This window comes from Homarus americanus, unplaced genomic scaffold, assembly GCF_018991925.1.
Source record: "Homarus americanus isolate GMGI-L3 unplaced genomic scaffold, GMGI_Hamer_2.0 scaffold33275, whole genome shotgun sequence".
Taxonomy (NCBI): domain Eukaryota; kingdom Metazoa; phylum Arthropoda; class Malacostraca; order Decapoda; family Nephropidae; genus Homarus; species Homarus americanus.
In genome coordinates this window covers 125,137-150,852 of record NW_024752224.1, presented here as the reverse complement: position 1 = coordinate 150,852, position 25,716 = coordinate 125,137, and the positions used below count along the sequence as shown (strand labels likewise).

At 42.2% G+C, this 25,716-nt stretch overlaps 1 protein-coding gene across 1 annotated transcript; it reads left to right on the top strand.

Moving 5' to 3' along the window:
• The first annotated feature begins 4,170 nt into the window (after positions 1 to 4,170).
• LOC121854996 lies at positions 4,171 to 23,187 on the top strand. Its single transcript, XM_042349817.1, has 4 exons — positions 4,171 to 4,454; positions 20,931 to 21,040; positions 21,494 to 21,645; positions 21,843 to 23,187. Exons 2-4 carry the CDS (start codon positions 20,963 to 20,965, stop codon positions 22,954 to 22,956), a joined length of 1,344 nt encoding a protein of 447 aa, XP_042205751.1. The 5' UTR covers positions 4,171 to 4,454; positions 20,931 to 20,962; the 3' UTR covers positions 22,957 to 23,187.
• The last annotated feature ends 2,529 nt before the right edge of the window (positions 23,188 to 25,716 follow it).

Genomic DNA, 25,716 nt, shown 5'->3' with positions numbered 1-25,716 from the left:
TCATGCCAGCACCAATCTAGCAGGTGGGGTGAACATCGAGTACCGGGTGAAGGGTCTTTTCAACATAAGACGAGATCAGGCAGGAACAAAGGTGTCGGCAGCTTCCATTACTGAGCTTCAGTATGCAGACGACCTCACCCTTGTCGCACACACTGAACGCGACCTACAGGAAATTCTGAACACCTACGCAGATGCGTGTGCACACTTCGGCTTTGAGGTGAATGTAAGTACGACTCAAATTCTCTTTCAGACTGCCCCTGGTTCAGCCACACCTCCACCACCCATCCTCCTTAACGGTACTACCCTCTCCAATGTTACCCACTTTCGGTATCTCGGCTCCCACCTGTCCACCAGGTGGGAGCTGAAATTATCTACAAAGTTGCACGTATTTCGAGCAGTGGTCCTCCCCACCCTGCTAAATGGGAGTAAGACATGGGTCACATACAGGAGGCACCTCAAGTCACTTGAAAACTTTCACCAACGTAGTCTACGTTCCATCCTCCGAATTGGCTGGGAAGACAAGATCTTCGTGTATGATGTATGCTGCATGTTGCATGGTGTATGTTGTACATGGTAAGCAGTATATTACAAGTTGTATATGGTGTCAAGACTGAATCTATTAAAGCTTTTCACAAAATTATCCCGAGAACAATACAAAACCGTGAGAAAGTTGAGTTATTTTTTTTTGTCTCCATGAAAACTTTACACTTCCCGTTAATTCCATTTTATCTTCCTGCGGTCTAGTGTCTCTCATTTTCTGTCATGTTTATCAACCTACCAATTTGTTCCTCATATGTCAAATTCAGTTTCTCATTTTGTATCACCTCTTTTGTGCAGAATATCTTTGTGTGTGTGTGTGTGTGTGTGTGTGTGTATGTATGTGTGTGTGTGTGTGTGTGTGTGTGTGTATGTAAATATTAATGCTACAGACGATCAGACAATGTAACAGCATAACGTCAGTCTCACTTCATATACGTCAGTCATCTCCGAGATCTTATACACACACAATCTAACCTTACATACATCGTGTCGACCTTATTCTAACCTCTTCTCGTATTATCTCACCTTCTCCATCACAAACAAGTTCAACTCTGCTCTCTATAACATCCTGAACTTTTCGTCATCACCTGAAACATCGTAAAACTTTTTGTTTGTAGAAAGTTTAATGTCAAGATCTTTTTTGTCTTGCCTAACTACCTACTCACATGTTCTAACGATCTGACACACTCTTGGTAGACGGATTGATTTAATTAACACGTCATTTAATTAATCCTGGAGAGCCTAAGGTTTACTGCTATTGATGACTGATGATATTATTTAGCTTTATCTAGTCCTGATTTATATCCGGAAACCATAAATAAAATACACTTTCCTATATCCCTCAATCACAACAAAGTCTTATTACTCAGATCACAACTGAGCCATTTCATAAGACTTTCACCAGTTATTAATGTCCTTGTAGCTACAGAACACCAAGGGGACATTAACCTGATGATGGTTAATGCTTCAGGAACTCAAAGATTTGTCATGTATTCTCAATGTTACGGTGTTTGATTCCCTCTCACCCCAACCCCACTCCACACCCAACCCCACACCCCCACTCCTCTAAGTTATAACATCTCTCAACCCTCATCAATAACCCACACACACACACACACACACACACACACACACACACACACACACACACACACACACACACACACACACACACACACACACACACACACACACACACACACACACACACACACACACACACACACACACACACACACACACACACACACACACACACACACACACACACACACACACACACACTATAGACCTCAAATACGTATTATAAAATTAGATAAAATATTGTGTTTTTTCTTGTACATTTGTCATTCATCTTAACCAAATGTTGTCTTCTCACAAAACTATTACAAATTTGTTTTTCAATGGAATGATAGTTTGAGTCACATCCTATAAGATAATGTACCAAACACTCATCTCTGTCAAGGAGGTATAATGTTAGGTACCCATTTAGAGCCATGTGGATTACTAGCGCCCGGGGATCGAACCAGCCATCAACTCCTATGCTAGATGGTGAGTGTTACCTCCACTCAGCACGTCTTATCCGTGTTACAACCTGTCACTTATCATTCAATCTCATCCTCTCTTCTTCTCCAAGTCAGTCAGTCAGTCAGTCTCATCTATCATCATTTCACTGATATTCCCACTAACAAAAAAATAAAAAATAAATCATGGTGAGTGCCCATCCACCCATCCATCATGCCGCAACCATGTGTAACTAGACAGGATACTTGCCACTCCAGTACAAATCGCTACTCCAGTGTTCAAAGCCCCGAGTATAGGAACACACTCGTCTAATCACTGGATATCTATCTCTTCACTTACATAGTTTTTGCTATTCCATAAAACACGTTGTATTTTATGTGTGGTTTATGGATATTCGCTGTCGTGTTTAGGTATGCATTTTATATTGTCTTTTTTTTATACCCAAAGTTACGAAACTCTCTCTCTCTCTCTCTCTCTCTCTCTCTCTCTCTCTCTCTCTCATCCCTAGAAGCGACCAGCGACATCTCGGTATAAATGATGAGGTTTCTAACACTCCCCAGCTGGTGTGTCCGATGGTGTGGGGAGATTGTAACACTCCCTGTCTTGTGACCATGGGCGTGGGGGAGCGTGGGGAGCGTGTCCTCGGCAATGGGTTGCTAGGCGTGGCCATCACCCATGTCTCCACACACACACACACACACACACACACACACTATATAGGCTGTAACCTTCACCCTCAGGTATACATCCGTGTCTCTCCCTGTGTGTTGGTGTACTCCAGAGAGAGAGAGAGAGAGAGAGAATGATTACTATATACCGGGTACTTGTATTTATCCAGATATTTGCTCCACATAATTGTATTTCTTAGTTTTGTAACATCGATCGTCTTATTTTTTTCAGCAGCGAACATTTAAGATTATTCTATGAGATGGACGAATTACAGTCACCTCTCTCTCTCTCTCTCTCTCTCTCTCTCTCTCTCTCTCTCTCTCTCCACACAGCTCCTTTCGCCAAGGCAAAAATCTCACCTAACTTAATCCCGTTGTGTAGATAGATTTATACAGAGGGATTTTTTCTCTACTTGGTGAGAGGGATTGATCCAGTACTACTTTGTTTGGTGGTACAGTATTTTGGTTATAAACGGGATTAATAAATATATATTTTTTTTAATATTTCACCAATTATCTTTGTTAGGTTAGGTTAGGTTAGCTAGATACCTATTGGCTGACGTCTCCTTTACAGCATCACCTCCTAATAACCACCACCACCTTTTCTCACCTCCCGTCACCTATCCTGGACCACCGGATTCTGTTAGGCCTATCAGAGTCCACCATCACTCCCCAACTTTCGGGAGGTAAATAAAATAATTCTCCTCAATTAACAATATACTGTATCACAATCACATCGTTGACGCGTCTTGGTAATTAGTGAAACAGAAACGTGTGCAGTATCCCAGAGTCGGCGCGTTGACATTGACATTGACAAAGGCAGAGCTGACTCGTGGATGAGCCAGTCCGCTACAGTGATGAATCTCTGGCTCCTTCCAGGCCCTCGGGGGACCTGGGGAAGATCTCCTGATTGCACTTACCGCCATTACCGTCATTATCGTTAACCTTGGCCCACGGCTCCGTCATGACTTGTAGCTCCGCCTCATTCTACAGTTTAGCGTCACTGTTTTAAGTTACAGAGTGTATTGTCACTAATAGTTTATACTACCCTGTAATATATTCATGAAGGATATGAACGAGTCACAAACAGTGGTTTGTTTACATCGTATACGAAAGGAAGAGTACCGTAAGATATGTTTTCCCGTTATTAAGGCATTCGCGTGGCAGGTGAATTTTAGTTTCCATCTAACCACATGAATTTTTCGTCTTAATTACGTTTCTGAACTAGAGTGCACACACTTCTGTTATCGGATTTTAACCTATTTAAAACATCAGGCACATTTAGTTATCCTAAATTTATAAAAAAGAAAACAGATTATCTTAAACAAATGTGACAGTAATGTGTTCATTGTCCACTATGCGGTACGTCTGGCAGAGGAGTTGTAATGCTGTGGTGGTGGGAGTCGCACGCCACGTGCACCATAGCAGTCCAGCACGTCCCGACCGCGCGTGCACACCTAGCTGACAGGAAGCAAACTCGCCTGTGTCTTGGGACTCTGAATGTCTATCTCTTGAAGACTGCTCAACCTCGATCCTCTTTACTGAAGGACTTACGTCAAGCTATGTCTTGAACAAGGATTTTTAGTGTCAGTGTTTTAAAGGTTGTCAACACGTACAGTATATCAAGATAAGATGTGGTAATGCTGTTTGTCGTCGAGTGCTTTAACGCAGGCAACAAAAAACAACGAAATATTGCTTGGTGACCCCGCAACACTATTCCAAGTGAGTACCCCGTCTTCGCTCTTTAGTTCATAGTATAATCAGAAAAGACACTATGCTAATTTATATAGGATTTATAAATACGGTACACAGTTATAATAAATAGTGTTTCTTTAAGAATAAATGCATATAACAATAATAAAAGAGGTGATGCCGTCGCTTGCTTATAGTTAGTGTGTTGCAATGTTGCAGAGTATAATGTTGCAAAGGAGATGCTCACGCCACAATTTATTGCGAGGCCTCAACGCCACCACAAGTAGCGAGCTGTTGCAAATGATCTCTTGCAAAGACGCACCTAACCCAGGACGTCTCTAAACCTAGCCTAGGCCGCCCCTTCACCTGGCTTAGGACGTGACACATAACATGGTATAAAACGATTAACCTAGCCAGGGATGTCTCGGCCTAGCTCAGAACGACTGCAAAAAAGCAAAAAATGTCTCAACCTAGCCAAAGACGTCAAGCATATCCCAGGAGATCACTTGAGACTAGCCTAGGACGTCAAGTAATTTCAACACATTAAGTCTTCTAACCTAGCCAATGGCATCTGTTATCCTAGCCAAGGGCATCCCCAAATCTAGCCAAAGACATCTTCTGATCTAACCTAGCCTACGATGTCTCCTAACCCACCCAAGCAAGGACTTCTAACCTATTCCAGGACATCTCCAAGCTTACTCTAGAACACCACCTAACCTAACCCCAGACATCTCAACTAAAGCCCATCTCCTAACCAAGCCAGGGACGTTCCATGCCGTTAGCTAGGGCATCTGGTTCAAACTAAACCCTTCCTAACCCATGCAGTCTATAGCTGTTTCAAGCATCTACCTCTAGTGACAATATCATCCATCAAAACCCACATAAATTCAACGAGTATTTACCCACGTTCATTTTGTCTCATTTACGTTCTATTAAATACCAAATCATAGGAGAAATTTATCCCCTAAATCGGAAAGTATCGTCAAACAGTACTTTAATTACTGTTGTCTTATGGATGTGATCAATTATTATGTATTTTCGTATCAATAAATGTTTGTAATTTGTGAGAATAATATTAGTGAATTTGTGTCAGTATCAAGTATTTACATTTTGGGTTTTAATTCTTTAGGGAGAAATGAATAAAACGTTAAGAATAAAAGAGAAAAGGGAATTAGAAAAGAATAAGAAAATGGGGTAAGGGATGATAAAGAAATAGATAGACAGGATAAAAGGTAGAATGAGATTAAATGAATGATAGGTGTGTGAATTAATTGTTATGAGTGTCAATGGTTGTAAGAGTGTGTGGGTTCTTATGAGTGACTTTGGTTGGGATTGTGCGGTTATGAGTGTGTCAGAGGTTGTGAGTGTAAGTGTCAGAGGTTGTGAGTGTAAGTGTCAGAGGTTGTCAGTGTAAGAGTCAGAGGTTGTGAGTGTAAGTGTCTGAGGTTGTAAGTGTCAGAGGTTGTGAGTGTAAGTGTCTGAGGTTGTAAGTGTCAGAGGTTGTCAGTGTAAGAGTCAGAGGTTGTGAGTGTAAGTGTCTGAGGTTGTAAGTGTCAGAGGTTGTGAGTGTAAGTGTCTGAGGTTGTAAGTGTCTGAGGTTGTAAGTGTCAGAGGTTGTGAGTGTAAGTGTGTGAGGTTGTAAGTGTCTGAGGTTGTAGTGTAAGTGCAGAAGGTTATGAGTGTCTGAGGTTGTGAGTGTAAGTGTCTGAGGTTGTGAGTGTAAGTGCCAGAGGTTGTGAGTGTAAGTGTCTGTGAGGTTGTAAGTATACAGGGTTGTGAGTATGAAAGTGTCTGGGGTTGTGAGTGTAAGTGCCAGGGTTGTGAGTGTGTAAGTGTCAGAGGTTGTAAGTGTCTGAGGTTGTGAAAGTGTCAGAGTTGTGACTGTAATGTCAGAGGTTGTAAGTGTCTGAGTTGTAAGTGTCAGAGGTTGTGAGTGTCAGGAGGTTGTGAGTGTCAGAGGGTTGTAAGTATAAGTGCCAGAGGCTGTGAGTGTCAGAGGTTGTGAGTGCCAGAGGTTGTGATGCCAGAGGTTATGGTGTCAGAGGTTGTGAGTGTCAGAGGTTGGTGTACGTGTCAGGAGTTGTAGTGTAATTGCAAGGTTGTGAGTGTAAGTGCCAGGAGTTGTGAGTGCCAGAGGTTGTGAGTGCCAGAGGTTGTGAGTGCCAGAGGTTGTAAGTGCCAGAGGTTGTGAGTGCCAGAGGTTGTGAGTGCCAGAGGTTGTGGTACCAGGTTGGCAGGTGCCAGAGGTTGTAAGTGCCAGGGTTGTGAGTGTCAGAGGTTGTGAGTGTAAATGTCAGAGGTTGTGAGGTGCCAGAGGTTGTAAGTGTCAGGGTTGGGGAGTGCCAGAGGTTGTAAGTGTCAGAGGTTGTGAGTGTAAATGTCAGAGGTTGTAAGTGCCAGAGGTTGTGAGTGAATGAATCAGTTGTTAAGGGTGCCATTGGTTGAGTATCATTTATGAGTGCCTGGGTGTGAGTGACAATGGTTGTGATGAGTGACCAAGGTTGGGATGAGTGACCATGGTTGTTTTGAGTAACCATGGTTGTGATAAGTGACCATAGTTGTGATGAATGACCATGGTTGTTAGTCCTAAACCGGTTCGGGCGAGAATCGAATGATATTTTCCCAAACCAGAAGCACTAAATTACAACGGAAGGAGGATGGGGGGGATGGACAATCGCAACCAAACTTAACGTAACATAACATAATCATAACATAACTAAAATGAAACATAACCACAGATTACTGGTAGATACGGCAAATTTGGGTCATGTTGTTTCATTTGCCTGTGTTATGTTACGTTACGTTAGGTTACGTTAGGTTATCGTTACAAAATTTCAATTGCTTTTTCTCTTTCTACAACAGCATTTCCGTTCAAGGAGATAAAATTCAACAATACGCGTTAGCCTTTCAATAACATCTCTAAGGTAGTGAGTCGAGATATGTATTGTATGTTTTTTAATGATAAATTCAGACGAAACCTTTTAACGTCACAAACTATATAAGGAACAACGTTGGTAAATGATTCTTCTATGGTAGGTCGAGTGTATCGGGGTCATGGTGGTGGTGTGTGTGTGTGTGTGTGTGTGTGTGTTTGTTTTCATGGTTCACGCCTCTTCTCGTCAACCATATATTAATGAAACACACACACACACACACACACACACACACACACACACACACACACACACACATACAAACGTAGAGACGGATAGAAAACGAGACGAAGAAAGCGTGAGTCAAAGGCTAAGAGTGACAAAGACGATTGACATTGAAAGTGAAACTCGAGTGAACATGAGTGAGGCAGCTTCTCTCACACACACACACACACCCGTACCAAAAAACTTCTCATTTACGTGCTAGAGACTCATAAGGCGTGACTCGACTGACTTCCCAGCCCTATTGACTGATTGACTGACGTTCACACACACACACACACACACACACACACACACACACACACACACACACACACACACACACACACACACACACACACACACACTGTTCACTACAGCCTCTCTCTCTCTCTCTCTCTCTCTCTCTCTCTCTCTCTCTCTCCTATATGGAACTTACGACTCGAAGGATATCTGATATGACTCATCGAAGGACATACACACAGACAATGGCTTTATATCATACAGTATATTATTGTGTGTGACGATGGAACAACTGTGACGGCCTCCCTTGCTCACCTCCGTCACGCCAGGTGTGTTGTTACCAATGTTGTGACACCACCATTGACCCCGTTACTGGGAGGTAGAGGAGGGGTCAAGATGAGGGACAGAGAGGGTGGGGGAGGGGGGGGAGGGAGAGGGAGAGGGTAAAGGAGAAGGAGGTGATGTAATGGGAGGAGAATGGGAGAAGACATACGTAGTGGAGGTGATGGTGAAATTGGGAAGATGAGGAGGTAACAAAGGAAATGATATGAATAGGGAGAGGAGAAGAGAGGGAGAGAGAGAGAGAGAGAGAGAGAGAGAGAGAGAGAGAGAGAGAGAGAGAGAGAGAGAGAGAGAGAGAGAGAGAGAGAGAGAGAGAGAGAGAGAGAGAGAGAGAGAGAGAGAGAGGATGGGGAAGTGATCTGCAGGAAGAAGTAAATACACAGGAAGGATGGGATGGGTGGATGTAAAGGGTAACTGCTGATGGGGGGAGGAGGAAGAGGTGGGAGGAGAAGGAGGAGGCTAGGAAGAAGGAAGAGGAGGAGGAGGAGGAAGAGGGGAGGAGGAGGAAGAGGAGGAGGAGGAGGAGGAAGAGGTACGTATCAGAGTATTGTTGGGTCATCTTAATGGCGCGCTCAAGTAGAGAACTAAGTAAAAAAGGATTAAAATTGAGATGTTAATTAGATGATTTGTTTATTTTTTATCGTAGGGCGTGTGTGTGTGTGTGTGTGTGTGTGTGTGTGTGTGTGTGTGTGTGTGTGTGTGTGTGTGTGTGTGTTGTCTACAGCATCATCTTGGTAGTGTTATAATATGAAGATGAAAAGTATGTACAATTTTAGTATGAGTATAAAGTCTGTATCTATTGTATGTAGTAGGAACGTAAAGTATGTGTACTGTATGTATGTATATCTGTAAAGTACGTGTATTTTTAGTATGAACGTATAGTGTGTATCTGTGTCTGTATCACCGTCAACTATATATTTTAAGTACCATTTTAATATATAATTATTTACACACACACACACACACACACACACACACACACACACACACACACTTTGTTTTTACCTGGAGAAAAAATTGTGATATGAATAACAACTTTACCAGAGGACCAACAGATCATCCAGCTACGAAGGAGGGAAATTTTGACCCTACATGTACAAAACTCCCTCTGGACAATTTCCCCCAAATCTATAACTCCCCATTGGACAAAGCCGGACATAGTATTCTGGCATATTATATTAGGATTAATCCGAACTTTCAATCAAGCGTGAGTCTTTCGCCCCGCTAAGTACAGGTGTCTCCTCCCAGCTGTGGACAGGTGTCAACACACACTAACACGAGATCCAAGCACGATAACCAGTATATGTATAGCACACGCAGTCACACGTATTGGAAACTGGCTAGAATCCTTACCAAGCATTCGTGTAAGTTTATAAAGTACTGTACGCGTATAATGATCGGTGGTTCGTAGGATTTCACTCTTTGTATTTTGTATGTGATGTATGATGTTTAGTGAGTGCTTCATCAATGGCAACATCAGTGTGTATGAGAGCCGTCAGTCTCCGGCCAATGATAAGAGGAGAATAGTCCAAGCGCTAAATGACGAGCTGAATCAATAAACTTCAATAGAATTAGTTTCACCTTCGTTATGATTAGATAACGTCTACATATAAAAGAAACGTGTTTATTTCTCATAGTACCGTACTGAAACACGTGTTGGGTCAATAATATTTTACCAGAACAACAACATACTAACCTGAAACGAAGTCAGTGCTATTGACAATATAATTACCGTTTTAATAGTCAGTTGGTATTAACGTTATGGGGACATTATCACCCACACTTTTTTTCTTCAGATTTAACAAATATTTACAAGTCTGTAATACGATTTTAATGAGATGGGAGAAAACATCACAACAATATAAACACTGACAAATAATAAAAAATCGATAAGGTTCAGTTCATCAGCACCCGAGGGACATGACCTTAACTTCTGACCTTTCCACCGAAAACCTGTCAGTTGTAGAGGCTGTCGCGATCCTTAGGTCATCCAAGTATAGAAACTGTAGGGCCTTTAACTTTCCAACTAATACATCGGAGATATATATATATAAACAAAGAAGTATGTCTGTGTGTTTGTGTGTGTGTGTCCGCACTAGAATCTCGGAAACTACTTTACCAATCTGTAGTGATGATGGATGGTGTTATATGTAGTGATGATGGATATTGTTATATGTAGTGATGATGGATGGTGTTATATGTAGTGATGATGGATGGTGTTATATGTAGTGATGATGGATATTGTTATATGTAGTGATGATGGATGGTGTTATATGTAGTGATGAAGGATGATGGTATATGTAGTGATGATGGATGGTGTTATATGTAGTGATGATGGATGGTGTTACATGTAGTGATGAAGGATAATGTTATATGTAGTGATGAAGGATGATGTTATATGTAGTGATGAAGGATGATGTTATATGTAGTGATGATGGATGGTGTTATATGTAGTGATGATGGATATTGTTATATGTAGTGATGATGGATGGTGTTATATGTAGTGATGATGGATGGTGTTATATGTAGTGATGATGGGTGGTGTTATATGTAGTGATGATGGGTGGTGTTATATGTAGTGATGATTAGATAATAAAATAATAACAGTTTAATGCTAAAAAAAATATACTTTGCTGTTCCGTTGTTGTGAAAAACATGGTGGAACTTACATACACCGTTAATGAACTATTGATGGAAGAAGTTTTGGGGACTGAACAGGAGACAATGTGGGGCCTCCCGGAGGGTGGCGTCCTACCGTTGCCTAGCGGATGAGCGGGCGGCGATTCTGCTAGTGTGTATATATATATATATATATATATATATATATATATATATATATATATATATATATATATATATATATATATATATATATATATATATATATATATATCTATATATATATATATATATATATATATATATATATATATATATATATATATATATAGTATTCTGATAAAATCAAAAGGGAAACAACGGAGCACCTTAGCTTTCGTCTTTATTCAAGACATCTTCAGAGACAACTGGATTACATGGACAGAGAGAGGCTTAAATATACAGGGTGACCTTAAAAACATGAGGTCAGGTCATAATGATGTCATCCACTAATCCCCACACCAACACACACGTAGAGGAGCTTAAGAGAAGGGGGGGGGTGATTTTATCAAGAATTATTTTATCCACGTTTTCATTGTGGATCTACATGAAATATATATATATATATATATATATATATATATATATATATATATATATATATATATATATATATATATATATATATATATATATATATATAGTTATTAACGACACTGTTCACCCCATTAAGTGAGATATTTCGGTTATATACTCCGCTGTGTGACTGTACCAAAAAGAAATTAATTTTAAAACTATTTACATTTTAAAAATATCCACCGATAATTAAAAACGTATCGAGGTTATAACTTACACCTGGGTTGTTTTTATACCTGTTATAGTATAAGGTCAAGCGTTCCCTGATTAACTACCTAGTAAGTGACGTAAATTCTGTACCAGATAAACCATATACCTGTACTTCCATCATTACGTTGGTGTTACAGTAAGTAGCCAGTTATGGAAGTTACAAGTGACGAACGGCCTCTCGTAGAACTGTGAGTGGATGGTGTGTAGACGAGTGTGTATTGTGCGTGTGTACCAGTGAAGTCAGTTTATGGTAACTTCGACCCAGACGTAATATGGACCAAGCTCAAGAACAATAATTTTCTTGGGTAATTGTTATGCCAATAAAGGTTAGGTTAGGTTAGAAATGTAATCGTTGTGAAATTAATGGTCACACACACACACACACACCAATGTCTCTTCCCATCTCCTTGGTCCCCCTAAAGAAAATTCCTGCTCTACGCCCATGTATAGTTGTTGGTCACCTCGGCCGAAGTTACCATGGGCCGACACACCTGTATCGGTGATGGCATACCCTCATCTAGCGATACAGTAAGTGCAGGTGGTGGTAATGACTGAGTGATACATACAAGATACAGGTGGTGGTGGGAGTGAATGGAGATGTATAACCCAAAACCATGTGTCTTGAAATGTCCATATTGTTACCTGGCCCGCCATGATACAGGTGTTTGGCTCACCTGTCTCGGGTATACCTGTACCTATAGAGACCTAATTAGGAAACACAGATTCTTAATGTACTTAATATAAACTGCTTTTGTTCTGAGTGTCACGTCTTTAGCAAGTTCCTAATCTCGCGAGAGTGTTGTGTGGTGGTGGCTAATGGTTCCAAAGAGTCGATTAGACTACACATTATCGTATTTCGTATGCAGGGTGTGTAAATAGAATGTAATATATGTAATTTATAATTTACTTGGTAGATATGTTAACATATTCAACAGTAACGATTAATACGTAAAAGATAACTTTCATTTTAACGTGTTCTGAATTCCTACGCACATACAACCAGCTCTCTGGATGAATAGAAATTATGCAAACATGTATTTTTTTGTGTCAAGAACCAGTGAAGGAGAATGAGATCAGGATTCCATCGGTCCGACTACGTATACGATGACATTAACGATACGAATGCGTCAACGTTTGTGTCATGATACGGCACGTTGTTTGCGATTCCATATATGCGAGAGGTATTCGCTTAGTGTCAGTCCTCTGTGTAGGTGATGGACACAGCGGTGATGCAATTAAAACTCTCACAAACAGATCAAAATCACTCATGATAAAAAAAATATAAAAATCACAGGTGAAATTTAAAAGGATAGAAGTTTGCAGAATTAAAGTTTCCTCAAAGACAAATTTGCAGCAATGGACTAGGCAATACGACCGAGACTCTCCCCCCCAGAAGTTACGGCACAACTTTTAAATAAACTTACGGTATATAAGTATTTTTTTTTTACACAAGGGTAAACTCAAGTAAACACAAATATCACCCATCATCCATTTAATCCACAGATGTATATTGTAAACGTAACAAGAAACTGAAATGCATAAATCCGCATCGATATATTAGAACTTACTGGTATCCACACACACTCACAGGAATACGAACGATACACTTAATGGTCATATAACTGGGCCAAGGGACTCTTAACATACTCTACTGTTGACAGAATACCACGACCCATTCATCGACTTACAAAACGGTAAAAAAAAAATTATTTATCTGTTACATATATAGGTAGACCATTTATATGTTGTAAAGAAAGTGCTATACAAATACAGGGGTGGGGGGGGGCTTTCGAATGGTCATAACGGTTGCTAGTTCAATGCCGGGGCACTCCTGGTCCACCCAACTGAGAAAATGAACTATCTTCTCGAGGTTTTTGACAAATGTATCACACAACGATTGAGCCATTCGATACAAGCGGCGCTTATAAACAGTTGGCAGACCTGTAGGACCTTTGGAAATATGATGCCAGTGACACCATCCACTGTGTTGGGTTTAAGGTTTCATTATACTTCAGCTAAAGCTTAGGAATATATTTCATTATCTCACTGTACCTATCTCTACAGTTGAGGCAATGAAGGTGGTCGAGTATGGTAGGCGGGAACTGGAGGTGAGGAAGATGTGATGTGAGGGTGAGGAAGATGTGAGGTGAGGAAGATCTGATGTAAGGGTGAGGAAGATGTGAGGGTGAGGAAGATGTGAGGGTGAGGAAGATGTGAGAGTAAGGAAGATGTGAGGGTGAGGATGATGTGATGTGAGGGTGAGGAAGATGTGAGGGTGAGGAAGATGTGAGGGTGAGGAAGATGTGAGGGTGAGGAAGATGTGAGGGTGAGGAAGATGTGAGGGTGAGGAAGATGTGATGGTGAGGAAGATGTGATGGTGAGGAAGATGTGATGTGAGGGTGAGGAAGATGTGATGTGAGGATGGGGGTGGCAATGGAGGGGGTGGAGGGACAGGTAAGAGAAGGATGCAGCAGGTAATGAACCATTTACAACAAGTATCGCTACAGTCCAACTCCTGCCAGGTGTTCACAGGTGTTCACAACTCCCACTGTGGTTCGTTCACTCATCTCAATATTTCCTTTACTATTCATACTCAAATAAATCAAGATTTATTCTATTTAGAGTCTGAGATTTTTTTTTAGAAAGATTCCTAACAAAAAAAATAAATGTTTTTAGGAGAAAGAAACTCAAAATAACATTGTAACAATGGTGAGAGAGATATACACTGAAACTCAAGGTGATTTGGTCGTTGTGGCGTTACCGATGTAATTTGGACGACTATGCATTCAGAAAAGGATATCCCACACATCCGTTCGTAGTGGCGAGAGTCTGTAGTGTTGCAATGTGAACAGGACCATTACAGGAGGTGTTGCCTTCTTGAGGGTGAGTGGTGGTAGTGTAGAGAATTGTACAGGGCAGGTGGTAGTGGACTAGGCAGAGAGGTACAGTACTTGGCAGAGCAGGTACAGTACTAGGGAGGACAGGTACAGTACTAGGGAGAACAGGTACAGTACTAGGGAGAACAGGTACAGTACTAGGGAGAACAGGTACAGTACTAGGGAGAACAGATACAGTACTAGGGAGAACAGGTACAGTACTAGGGAGAACAGGTTGTACAGTACTATATAGTGAACTCTATGCATCATATTTTCAGTCCTTCAGATTTTTTTAAACTGCTTAGCTAATGTCATAGAGCCGTGTAGTGAAGGAGGTTAAGGTAAGAGAGAGACTGATTGTGTGACGTATTAAGTTCACTCAGCAGGTGGCCGCGACCTGACGTGTACAGGTGTACCAACAAGGACATTAAAAGATGTATACAAATTTCTTATAATGTGACTCTCCTCTCTGCATGTGTCACGCTGGTGAAACATGTACGTTGTGTTAAAAAAATGACGTTTAGAATTATTTCCTTAAAATTGATGAAAGGGCCCAGTGTGTATTTATTTATTTATTTATTTATTTATTTGTTTATTTATTTTTATGCAATAATAATAATAGTGGTTCTTATCGATGATACTCAAAAACAACTGGAAACTGATTTTATAAGGTTTACACGTTAAATTCTCCGCCACCTAGTGAGGCTGAAATTAAGCTGAGAATTTTATCAATAAATTGTGCGTTCTTTTATAGCCAGCCAGGAAGACAATCACAAAGAATAGCGAAGACAATTATAAAGAATAGCGATCTATTGAGAACTGTGTATATTGTACAGTCCCCTTCACTAGTGCGTTTACAGGGGCTCGTCAGGTTTGGTGCAGTGTGGCAGCCCTGTGTTTGTTTACATTCGACAAAATGAAACTCGTAAAAGTAAACATTCTATGGAATCAAAATAAAACAATATTAAAACAAATATCTCAAAGATAATGATTTGTGGAATGTTTATATGACGAGCCCCTGTAAACGCACTAGTGACGGGGACTGTACCTGTGGTGTTATCGTCAGAGTTTACCTCATTTGTTGTAATGATTGTATGGTTACCTGCGTGATGGCTAGGCACAGGTGTGTTGGGGTGGGGTGGGTGTGGGGTGGGGGACACCTGTGGGACGACTAGCGGCACATGTTTACCCCTCCCCCCCCCCTCCCCCCACACCAGGCTTTACGACCTGTACACCTGCTGGATGTCATCAGGGTGGAGGCTAAGCAAATGATTAGCCTCCCAGTTAGACTACCTTCCCTAACCCCTTCACTATAGGGACGCCATTTTGATTATTTTATTTCCTTAATGTCAGACGGTTTTATTCGGCACAGAAAGGACCCCGTACATAAGTGGTTAAAGGGAAAAGGGTGGTAAAGGGGTAAAGGAAGATAGATTTGAATTAGTTGAGAGGAGAAAGAGAAAGAGGGGAGCAAGAGAGAGATAGAAAGATAGGACAGGAAAGTGTCCTGCCCCCGCTGTTAGACGCAAGGTGATACCTAGATACAGAACCTACTTCTCCCATGGGAAATTTAAGAGTAAAACCGCAGCAGTGTATCATATCTCCGGAGCTGTTACCGTGATTGATAAAAGTCCGCCACAAATTCCCTCTTAATTGGTTACACTGATTCTCGTGACGGCGGTCTTTCATCTTGGTAACACTGGATTAGTAGACGTGATGGTGGCACCTGCTAGAGGCTGTGATGAAGATTGAAAGGTAAGAAGTGTTATATGACTGATGGTGAGAAAGTACCTTTGACAAAGAAAGGGGGAAGAGAAAAGCATTTTATTCACCTGAAAGACTTAACAGATATCCTTACATGGGATCACCTGAAGATCAAACATCCAAGCTTATTTCACTCTAAGCTGGAGTGTCTACTCTTCATGTGATCTCTCCCAAACGATAATGCCCTGGTACTGTACATACTGTATATAACCCACGTGGCTACCTGTTGCAACATTTCTCGTGATTGGCATTACTTTCAGTATATTTAGCTCACGTTATGACTCATCAGTGGTAGTAAGTTGTACTAGTAGTAGCCCAGGGCCGCAGCTTTACGGAAGGGTAAAGTAATAATAGCACTCAGGCTCCGGCGTGACTAGGCGATACCAAAGCTAATCTTCACGCTCCGCTGGTCGCTGAGATGAGGTGATATCGAAGGGTAACTGCGTTATTCCCCCCGTCTACTTGTTCATTGTCACAAACACCTCGTTCATCCTTACATGTCGTCTGGCAGCTGTGTGCGTGTGGGGTAGGGTAGAGTTGGTAAGAGGGAGATGTGTGACGGAAGGAGGGAGAGAAAAGGAAAATGAGGAGGGGGATGGAACGAGATAGAAGGAGAGAGAGAGAGAGGTGATGCGTAGAGAAGGAAAGAGGGAGGTTATGACCCGGGGAGAAGGGGAAAAGAAAGTCTTGAGTGGGGGAAAAACTAGGAGGAAGATGAGAGTAAAAGTCCCTAGTGGGAAGGTAGAAAATGAAAAAGAGAGTGAGAACTTCCAAAGGACTCGATGGGCATGGTCACGGAAAGGGCGCAGGGCGAGGCGAAGAGAAAAATACAAATAAAATAATGTTTAAGAGCGAGATACTACGAGGCGCTGATTGACACAATGCGGAGTGCAGCAATCATTCCTGACCAAACGTTTACAAAGACTCGGGAACGTTTGCAGGATCTGAAAAACATTGCTGGTGGTAAGCGAGACGAAGTTTAGGGCACGTGTGTTTAAAATGATCCATCCTCATTACTGTACCACCAGCACAACATTTAATAGTTGGTGTCTAGTTATGGTCTTCAGTGTAATATCGGTTACTGTTTCCCCTCTTATCTTTAATATCGGCTACTGTTTCCCTCTTATCTTTGTTGTCAGTAATTTTGAAAAATAATCTCCGTCACAGGTAACTCTCTGGCGATAATAGTTGGTCAGATCCATCAATCTTACACTGAAAGTGACGGTTGTGGTGCGACCCGTCACCCCCCAGCGACTCAAACACAAGACGCTCCTTGGTGCTGGCGATACACACCTCTCCTCCTTCCCTCCTTCCATCCTTCTTCCTATCTCAAAAACAATTTTCTCCTTGCTTCCTTCACTCCCACTTATTTCCCCTTCCTCCAGTCTCCACAACATCCCCTCTCCCGGCTTCCTTCACATCCCCACCCCCTCTTTACTTCCCCTTCCCCCTGCTCCACCCGCCTTGTCTTCCACCCCATCCTCACCCCCTACTTCCCTTCCTCCTCCTCACCCCGTCCTCTTCCCTCCTCACCCCGTCCTCTTCCCTCCTCACCCCGTATTCTTCCCTCCTCATCCCGTCCTCTTCCCTCCCACCCCGTCCTCTTCCCTCCCACTCCCTCACCACTCGTTACCAGTGTCACGGACCACAGGAGTTTCCCAGACCAATTGCTACATTTCCTCGTCGCAGCTCAGGGCTGGCGGGTCCTGGGTGTGTGATACATGGCCGCCTGTACCACTTACGCACCATTCAACATCCAGACAACAAAATCACCGCCACACTTAAAAAAAAAAATCTTAATACTTTTCTTTTGTGTTTTTGTTAAGCCAAGATTGTTAGTACCGCCCCAAGCCAGTTACATCTTCAATAATTCAGTACGTAAATGAGAGAAAATTATCAGTTATTGTGTTGTGTCTGGTGAGGTGAGGTTTTGGGTGATGGATGTTACTGGAGGGAGAGGCGTTCACCGTATCCAAATGTACGTAAACCTGGTTGAGATAATCAAGAAAATGTCCAACAATTTGTGTGAACATTGACGTGTGAATGTCCGTCCTGTTGGTGATGGTGTTTGCTTGTTAGTGGTGGAGATGGTGATGATGATGATGGTGGTAGAGGTAGTAGTAGTGGAGATGGTGATAATGTGAATATTTTAATACCTTATCTATATTGTTTTGCTATGATTTAAATTCACTCGGACAGTATACATGTATGTATAGTACGTGTATTGTACCGCTAACCCTGCACACACACACACACACACACACACACACACACACACACACACACACACACACACACACACAAACCCATCCCTTTACTTTCCTTTCTCTTCCCATTACTCTAATACACTCTCCTGCTAAGCCCCTCCTACCATGCCCCTCCCACTATGCCTCTCCCACTCCGCCCCTCCTAAGTCCCTACCACCGCGCCCCTCCCACTATGCCTCTCCCACTCCGCCCCTCCTAAGTCCCTTCCACCACGCCCCTCCCACAACACCCTCAACTCCACAGCCCAGCAGAAGGGCACTAGCGAGATGGTGTACTGTACGTGATATTTTCAGGGGTGTTGGGCGTCAAGTAGGCGTAACTTACTGCTCGCGTCGCCGCCCATGTGAAAGGGGGTCGTGGGAACCTATCCTCCTTCACTCCTTCCTTCCTTCCTTCCTTCCCTCCCTCCTTCCCTCTCTCCCTAACCTTTATACTAAATCTCGCCCCTTTCCATTACGCCCATAGATCCACCCTACACCCACCCACCCACCCTCCCTCATCCCCATTACCCATCCGCACTCAACCCACCCCTGACTCACACACACACACACACACACACACACACACACACACACACACACACACACCATTGAAGTACTTTGCCACGCCCACCAGGACAGTTTGCACGCCCACCGGAGCATGTCGATGACCGCCCCCTTTATCTTCCACGCTCATCCAGGCTTATTCCCCGCCCAACAGACCCTTAGCATACTCCACTTCCACCGACATACACATAGAAGTACATAACACACAGACATAAGACCTCAGTAGATAAAACAACACTCACCCGACAGACCTATAAGACATATTAAAATGACAAAGACATCAGACACAGATAAACAGTAGATACAGAATTATACAAAGCGTCACAGTCCCACGTTACAGGTGTTATGGTGTAGTACTCTGTAATTTGCGTCCAGGTGACTACAGGTATAGACGGTACAGGTGATGAAGACCCTCCCCAAATTTCGGTATCAACAACCTTATGGGAGTGTTTGTGTATGTTTGGTGTGTATGAATACTCGTATATGTGTATGGATTTTAGTGTGTGTTGTGTGTATTTCCCACCAAAGAATAGATTAGTTTACACGATGGAAGGACACTCATGGCCGTGTCATTGACAGCTGTTTCATTTTATTTTTTTCGTTCTCATTTTTTTTAGGGATCGTTCGTGCATGACTGGAAGATACACTCAGATAATTAATTAATTACCTGTGATATTAGGCAGGTATACCTGTGAGAAAGACAGCCAGGTGCACCCACACGACCTGCTGTATAATGCTCCAGGTAATTAACTTTCGTGTGTCAAGGCCTCCCTACCTGTAATATTTTGGATAATAACCTAATTGAGCTTTTGGGGGGGTAAATCTTCTGCACCTGTAAGATGCTCTCTGATTTCTCATAATATCTTGACAACACTTTATCCGTTTTCCTTTAGCTGTGAAACTGTTCCTACCCATAGAAGAAAAGTACGAAAGGACACTTAAACACACACACACGACAATACCAGTTCTCTTCTTCTTCTACCTCCTCCTCCTCCTCCTCTACCACACTCCTCCTCTCCTACACCTCCTCATAACGACACAATAGGTTCCTCTATATAAAAACAACATACTCACGACAATAGACTTACATACGTCAATAATTACGACTCGTTAGGCAGATATTAAGGTCGTCGACATTGAAAGGGATGAAATATGTTTGTTTACTTAAATATCACTTATGCAACTCCTTCTTTTCCTTCTCCTCCTCCCCCCCCCCCCTAGACGCGGAAAGAGACATTTATACACTGAACATCGACAGTCACGCGCCTCAGAGATACATCAACAGACTTGTGGGAACTGAAATATTTACCGCAGACGATCTTTCACGTCGTCAAACTGGGGGGATGATTTAAACCCACCTAAATTATCCTTGTTGCGCGGAAGTAATTTTTACCTCATGGTGTGGTCTGATGCTGTGAGTGTGGGAAGACTGATGTTATGTTGAGTGTGGGAAGCCTGATGGTATGTTAAGAGTGTAGGAAGACTGGTAGTGTAGCCTGATGTTGTGTTGAGTGTGGGAAGACTGATGCTGTGTTGAGAGTGTGGGAAGACTGGTAGTGTAGCCTGATATTGTGTTGAGTGTGGGAAGACTGATGCTGTGTTGAGAGTGTGGGAATCACTATGGTTTCATTATTGCCAGATAAATTTATTTCTTACTTATCAACCATGTCATAATGAGATTCAAGACACAAGACACTTCAAAAATCCAAACACCAGATTAAATGTTACTAATTAATATGGGAACGTGATCTTCAATAGTGAGACAGAGGCATCGGGTGTTATTATTGAAGCGGCATCACTTTCTTATCCAATGTTTATTTTACGTCCAGTGTGTGTGTGTGTGTGTGTGTGTGTGTACGCAAAGTAATTTAAAATACGTAATCTCCCACAGGTGGTATAGGCTGTGGGCGTGGTGTGGGCACGATGAACCAGCTGTGTCGAGTGTGCGGGGAACCTGCCGCAGGTTTTCACTTCGGCGCCTTCACCTGTGAGGGTTGTAAGGTGAGTCTTAACCCTCTCTTCTGAGCCTCCTTCAGATAGCTACCTCTGTTAATTATCACCTCCGTTCCTCTCCCTCTTCTCCCCCAGTAGCTCTTCTCCCTCAATAACCTAACGTCTCTCCCCAGTAACTATTCTCCCCAGTAACTATCTTCCCCCAGTTACTCTTCTCCCCAAGTAACTATTCTCCCCAAGTAACTCTTCTCCCCCAGTAACTATTCTCCCCCAGTAACTATCCTCCCCAGTAACTATCCTCCCCAGTAACTATCCTCCCCCAGTAACTATCCTCCCCAGTAACTATATTTCCCCGGTAACTATCCTCTCCCAGTAACTATCTCCCCAGTAACTATCCTCCCCAGCAACTATCCTCCCCAGTAACTATCCTCCCGGGTAACTATCAACCATCCTCCCCAGTAACTATCCTCCCCCAGTAACTATTCTCCCCTTCTCCCCCAGTCGTTCTTCGGGCGGACGTACAACAACGTGTCGTCGCTGGGAGACTGTAAGAACGGCGGCCGCTGCGTCATCAACAAGAAGAACCGAACTTCCTGTAAAGCTTGTCGCCTCCGGAAGTGTCTGGTGGTGGGCATGTCCAAGTCCGGCTCCAGGTGGGTCTTGTAGTGTTAAATTTGTCCCTCTTGTGGTCCTGTTGTTGTAGTGTTAAATATGTCCCTTTTAAACAGTACCTGAGAAGGGATTAGAATAAATATGTTGCTTCAATATTGTAAACTGTTGTATATCAAACTTTCTGTGTTAAGTCATTTGTTACGTGAGGCTAACAACTAACACCACACTCCTACAACAGGTATGGTCGACGTTCCAACTGGTTCAAGATTCACTGTCTACTGGACGACCCTGGGTCTTCCCCGCCCGGAACCCCAACTGACCTGGGTAGTGAGGTGGGGTACTGGGGCCGCGGCGCCAGTGAGGACGAGAGTGATACCGTTGACGTGTGTGGCACCGACACACCTCACCACTCACCCCGTCGCACCTCACCGGCGCTCAGCAGTCCAGACTCTCACGCCTCCGACAACTCCGTGGAAGCTGCTCCTAGACCCCCTCCAGGCCTCGAGTATTTATCCCTGTATCAGAAATTTTCAGTACTTCCTTCTTCTGGTTTATATTCAGGGCCAGCTCTTAACCCTCTTCTGCTGACTCACCTCCCACTGTCAGTCTCACCCTATTCCAATCACCCCTTTGACCCGTACCTGCAACAAGCATTCCATGGTACACGGCCACACGTGTCAGCATACTACAGTCGTGGCTACAACACCAACAACACTCCCGCCTTCAGAAGCTTGCAAGTGACCCCTCCACAAAGCATCAACACAAACAAACCTTCCACAGCGACGCGACACTTCACCCTCCCAACCAAGCGCCTTGCAGAAGACCCTCTGGTACTCCCATCTATCAAAAGGATGCGACAATTGGCAGAAAATGAATCACAAATATTTTCCAAACCCACACTGTCTTCAACTACTGAACTGTCAACAGAATTCACTTCCCTAAGTAAAAGGATAACGTGTCGGGGCTCTGATGAGTACAAGACTTCTGGGGGCGAGACGCGACCCTCATCCAGTTGTGAAGAAGACAGAGAAGAAGACTCACCCATTGACCTGTCAGTGAAGGCAACTGTGTCTCGATCTCATCATACACGCTGGCTGGAGGAGGAGAGATCAGAGCCTGATAATTCAATCATCCTTGACCTGTCAATCAAGTCCAGAAGCGTAGATCATGTAGAGACAGTCAGGCGCCAGTCATTTATGCATGAGAAACCCCAAAATTTTCGAACGCAAAGTGACAGTAAATGTAGGATGACCATGTCTCCCCCAGGAGAATTTAGCTCCTCGGTGGACAGTCAGAACCCCAGCGGGAACACCACCATCACCAGCTCGCCACCTCCGCTCAGCTCCATCTAGTGACAACTTACAGAACTTCGCGTCCTGTGAGACACGCTGAGATCTCTCTTAGTTATAAGTCTTATTTATTGTTTGTTGACGATATTGATTACGAATATTTTGTAAATGATTATTTATGATTCTGTATATATATTTATGAACGTTTTCCGAATGTCCTCGATGGTTGAACGAGGACGGTTGTGTTGTTCCTCCAGTTTTATGCACAGTCCCCGGGGGTGTCAAATAAATATACGAACAAAACTTTTCAGCATTTTTTTCCTGTTTCTCATTATTTAAATTCTGACATCGAAAATCAGTAAAAAATTCAGACAAATAAAGCAAATATACAGCCATGAACATAATATCTCAACCTGCCATTAACTGACTATTTAATGTAAAAGTCTTAAATATACGTAATGTTAACCAGGTGTCCATATATCACAGGAAAACAGCGAACAATTTCATGTTATCTATTTTACTGTAATGTACTGAAATCTATAACTTCATAAAGACAAAATTTCTGACATTAATGTTGTTGTAATAAGTAACTAGAGGTTTTAAAGACATATTTACTCATGATCTTCAATTTCAGATCTAATTCACCTTCACTTGTTTACTGTAATTATGACTTGAGAGAAAGTTTGGGGCTTAAGTATAGTATCGACTTTGATTATTTACTTTCTTTACTTTCTGACTTAGTTTAATTTGTGAACCTGTAATGCATTGTTTTATCTTGCTAACCTAACCTAACCAAACCTGTAATGCAATATTTTGTCAAGCTCATCCTTAGTATTAGCATATATTTTTTGTCTAGCTACTGAGGTTGGTTAGGTTAGATTAAGTCAGGTTAGCAAGATAAAACAATGAATTACAGGTTAGGTTTGGTTAGGTTAGGTTAGCAAGGTAAAACAATGCATTACAGGTTCACAAATTAAACCAAGTCAAAGTGGAGAAGGTCGGGAAGTAAGTATAGACAAGCAACCGAAGCTGAATTTAATATTGTAAAGCAATTAACCTGCAGCCTGTATACGCCCCGGGAATATACAGAAGACTGAACACCTCTTACAGGGTGAACTTACTCTAAGAATTGCAAGTAAATATTAGAATACAACGTATATAAAGTTTTAAAAGGCGAAACGATTACAAATGACATAAACAAGATTAAAGGAATAGTCACAAGTCAACTATAACGTAAAAGTTAACGACCGCCTGTGTGAGAGTTAACCAGCTAGTTAACTTCTCATTAGAATAAAGTATAGTTATATCTTTAGAAATTCAGTTTTACTCCAAAGCCTGCGTTTACTTGGCCCCATCGCTTAAAAATTCGTGACGCTGATCATATCGTAATTGTAGCTCTCTCTCTCTCTCTCTCTCTCTCTCTCTCTCTGAACAACGGTGATAGTTGTCATGCTCGGGGCTGTAAGTGATACATATGAACCATACTTGATAACGAGAGGCGGCGGACGTCATCTGCAGTGGTGGAAGACATCAATGGAACGGTTGGTGGGACAGTGGTGGTATTGGGTAGAGGGCTCCAGGTACAAGCTGCCACAGGACACCCACCGACGGGGTTCTGGTGTCGCTCCTCAGTGTCCATAATCATACGGCTGGTGTCCTCCAGGTAGGGCAGGTACTGTCCACAGTCACCCTCCTCCGTGAACAGCGCTGAGGGACACAACACTGGTCCCATTAAAGTTATCCATGCATAATTTGACTAGATTCATAATGACTCAACATTATGGTATTCTTACAAAACTCTGGTAATATATTTTCTGAGATCCACGAGAGGTTCAGGATAGCAGTGACATGGAAGCTGAACTGTATAACTACCAGTAAGAGTGATCATACCTAGACCCAAAGAGCTGAGTTACAGTATGTAGAGTGTATAAAATATGCAAAATAGAATTAATACCATAAGCAATAAAGGAATGAATAAAAGAATAGCCAGAGAGAATAAACAAATAAAGTGTTGGTCTAACGAGGATGTTTGCCTCACTTGCTCTACCTTCAAGTACTTTTTAGCTCATATATTATTTTCTGTTACCTCTTCTTGGGAGATATTATAAAAAAATCACTGTGGATAATGATATCTAATCAATAATTATCCACAAGCAGTGAAGTCATTACCCCATATCTATTATTTTTATTGAAGATGAAAAAGAAACTCGAAGTATCAGATAAGCTGGACACAATATTTAGATTTATTTTATTGAGAAGTGGAAGCCTTAAATTTTGATATTACTAGAGTGTGAGAAAAGGATTTAAGAGGCGTAACTAAAACAAAGGAATGAATCGTCTTTCTCCCTGGCTCAGACCGTAAACGAAGGTGTTGTTTCTCGAGTCTCACTGTGAACTGGCTCAGTAATGTCAGTATGGAGTGATCAACTGTGTTTGGGTCTTTAACCTCTGTAGTAGGTAGTGAGCTATCAATTCCTCAATATACAGGTATATATTGTTTGGTCTAATGGGTATATCACCAAACTTTTTAGACATGAGTAACAACTAACTACTAGATATTATAGCTATTGTGTTCATAATTTCAAGTGACAAAGTATCGTTTAATGCGAGTTAACGTCTGAGTAGTTATATATATTCCTAGTTACTGTGCTGAAAAAGGACCTAGCCATTCTTTAAACAAATTTCGTGTTTTATTTTTTTTTTTTTTTTACATTTGCCATATCTTTTGTCAATTATCTATTTACATTTTGGTACTTGTACACTCAACTTATCTCACCTTTAACGAGGGTCACAATCTGGCCAGTCATGTATCGTCTTTAAGTT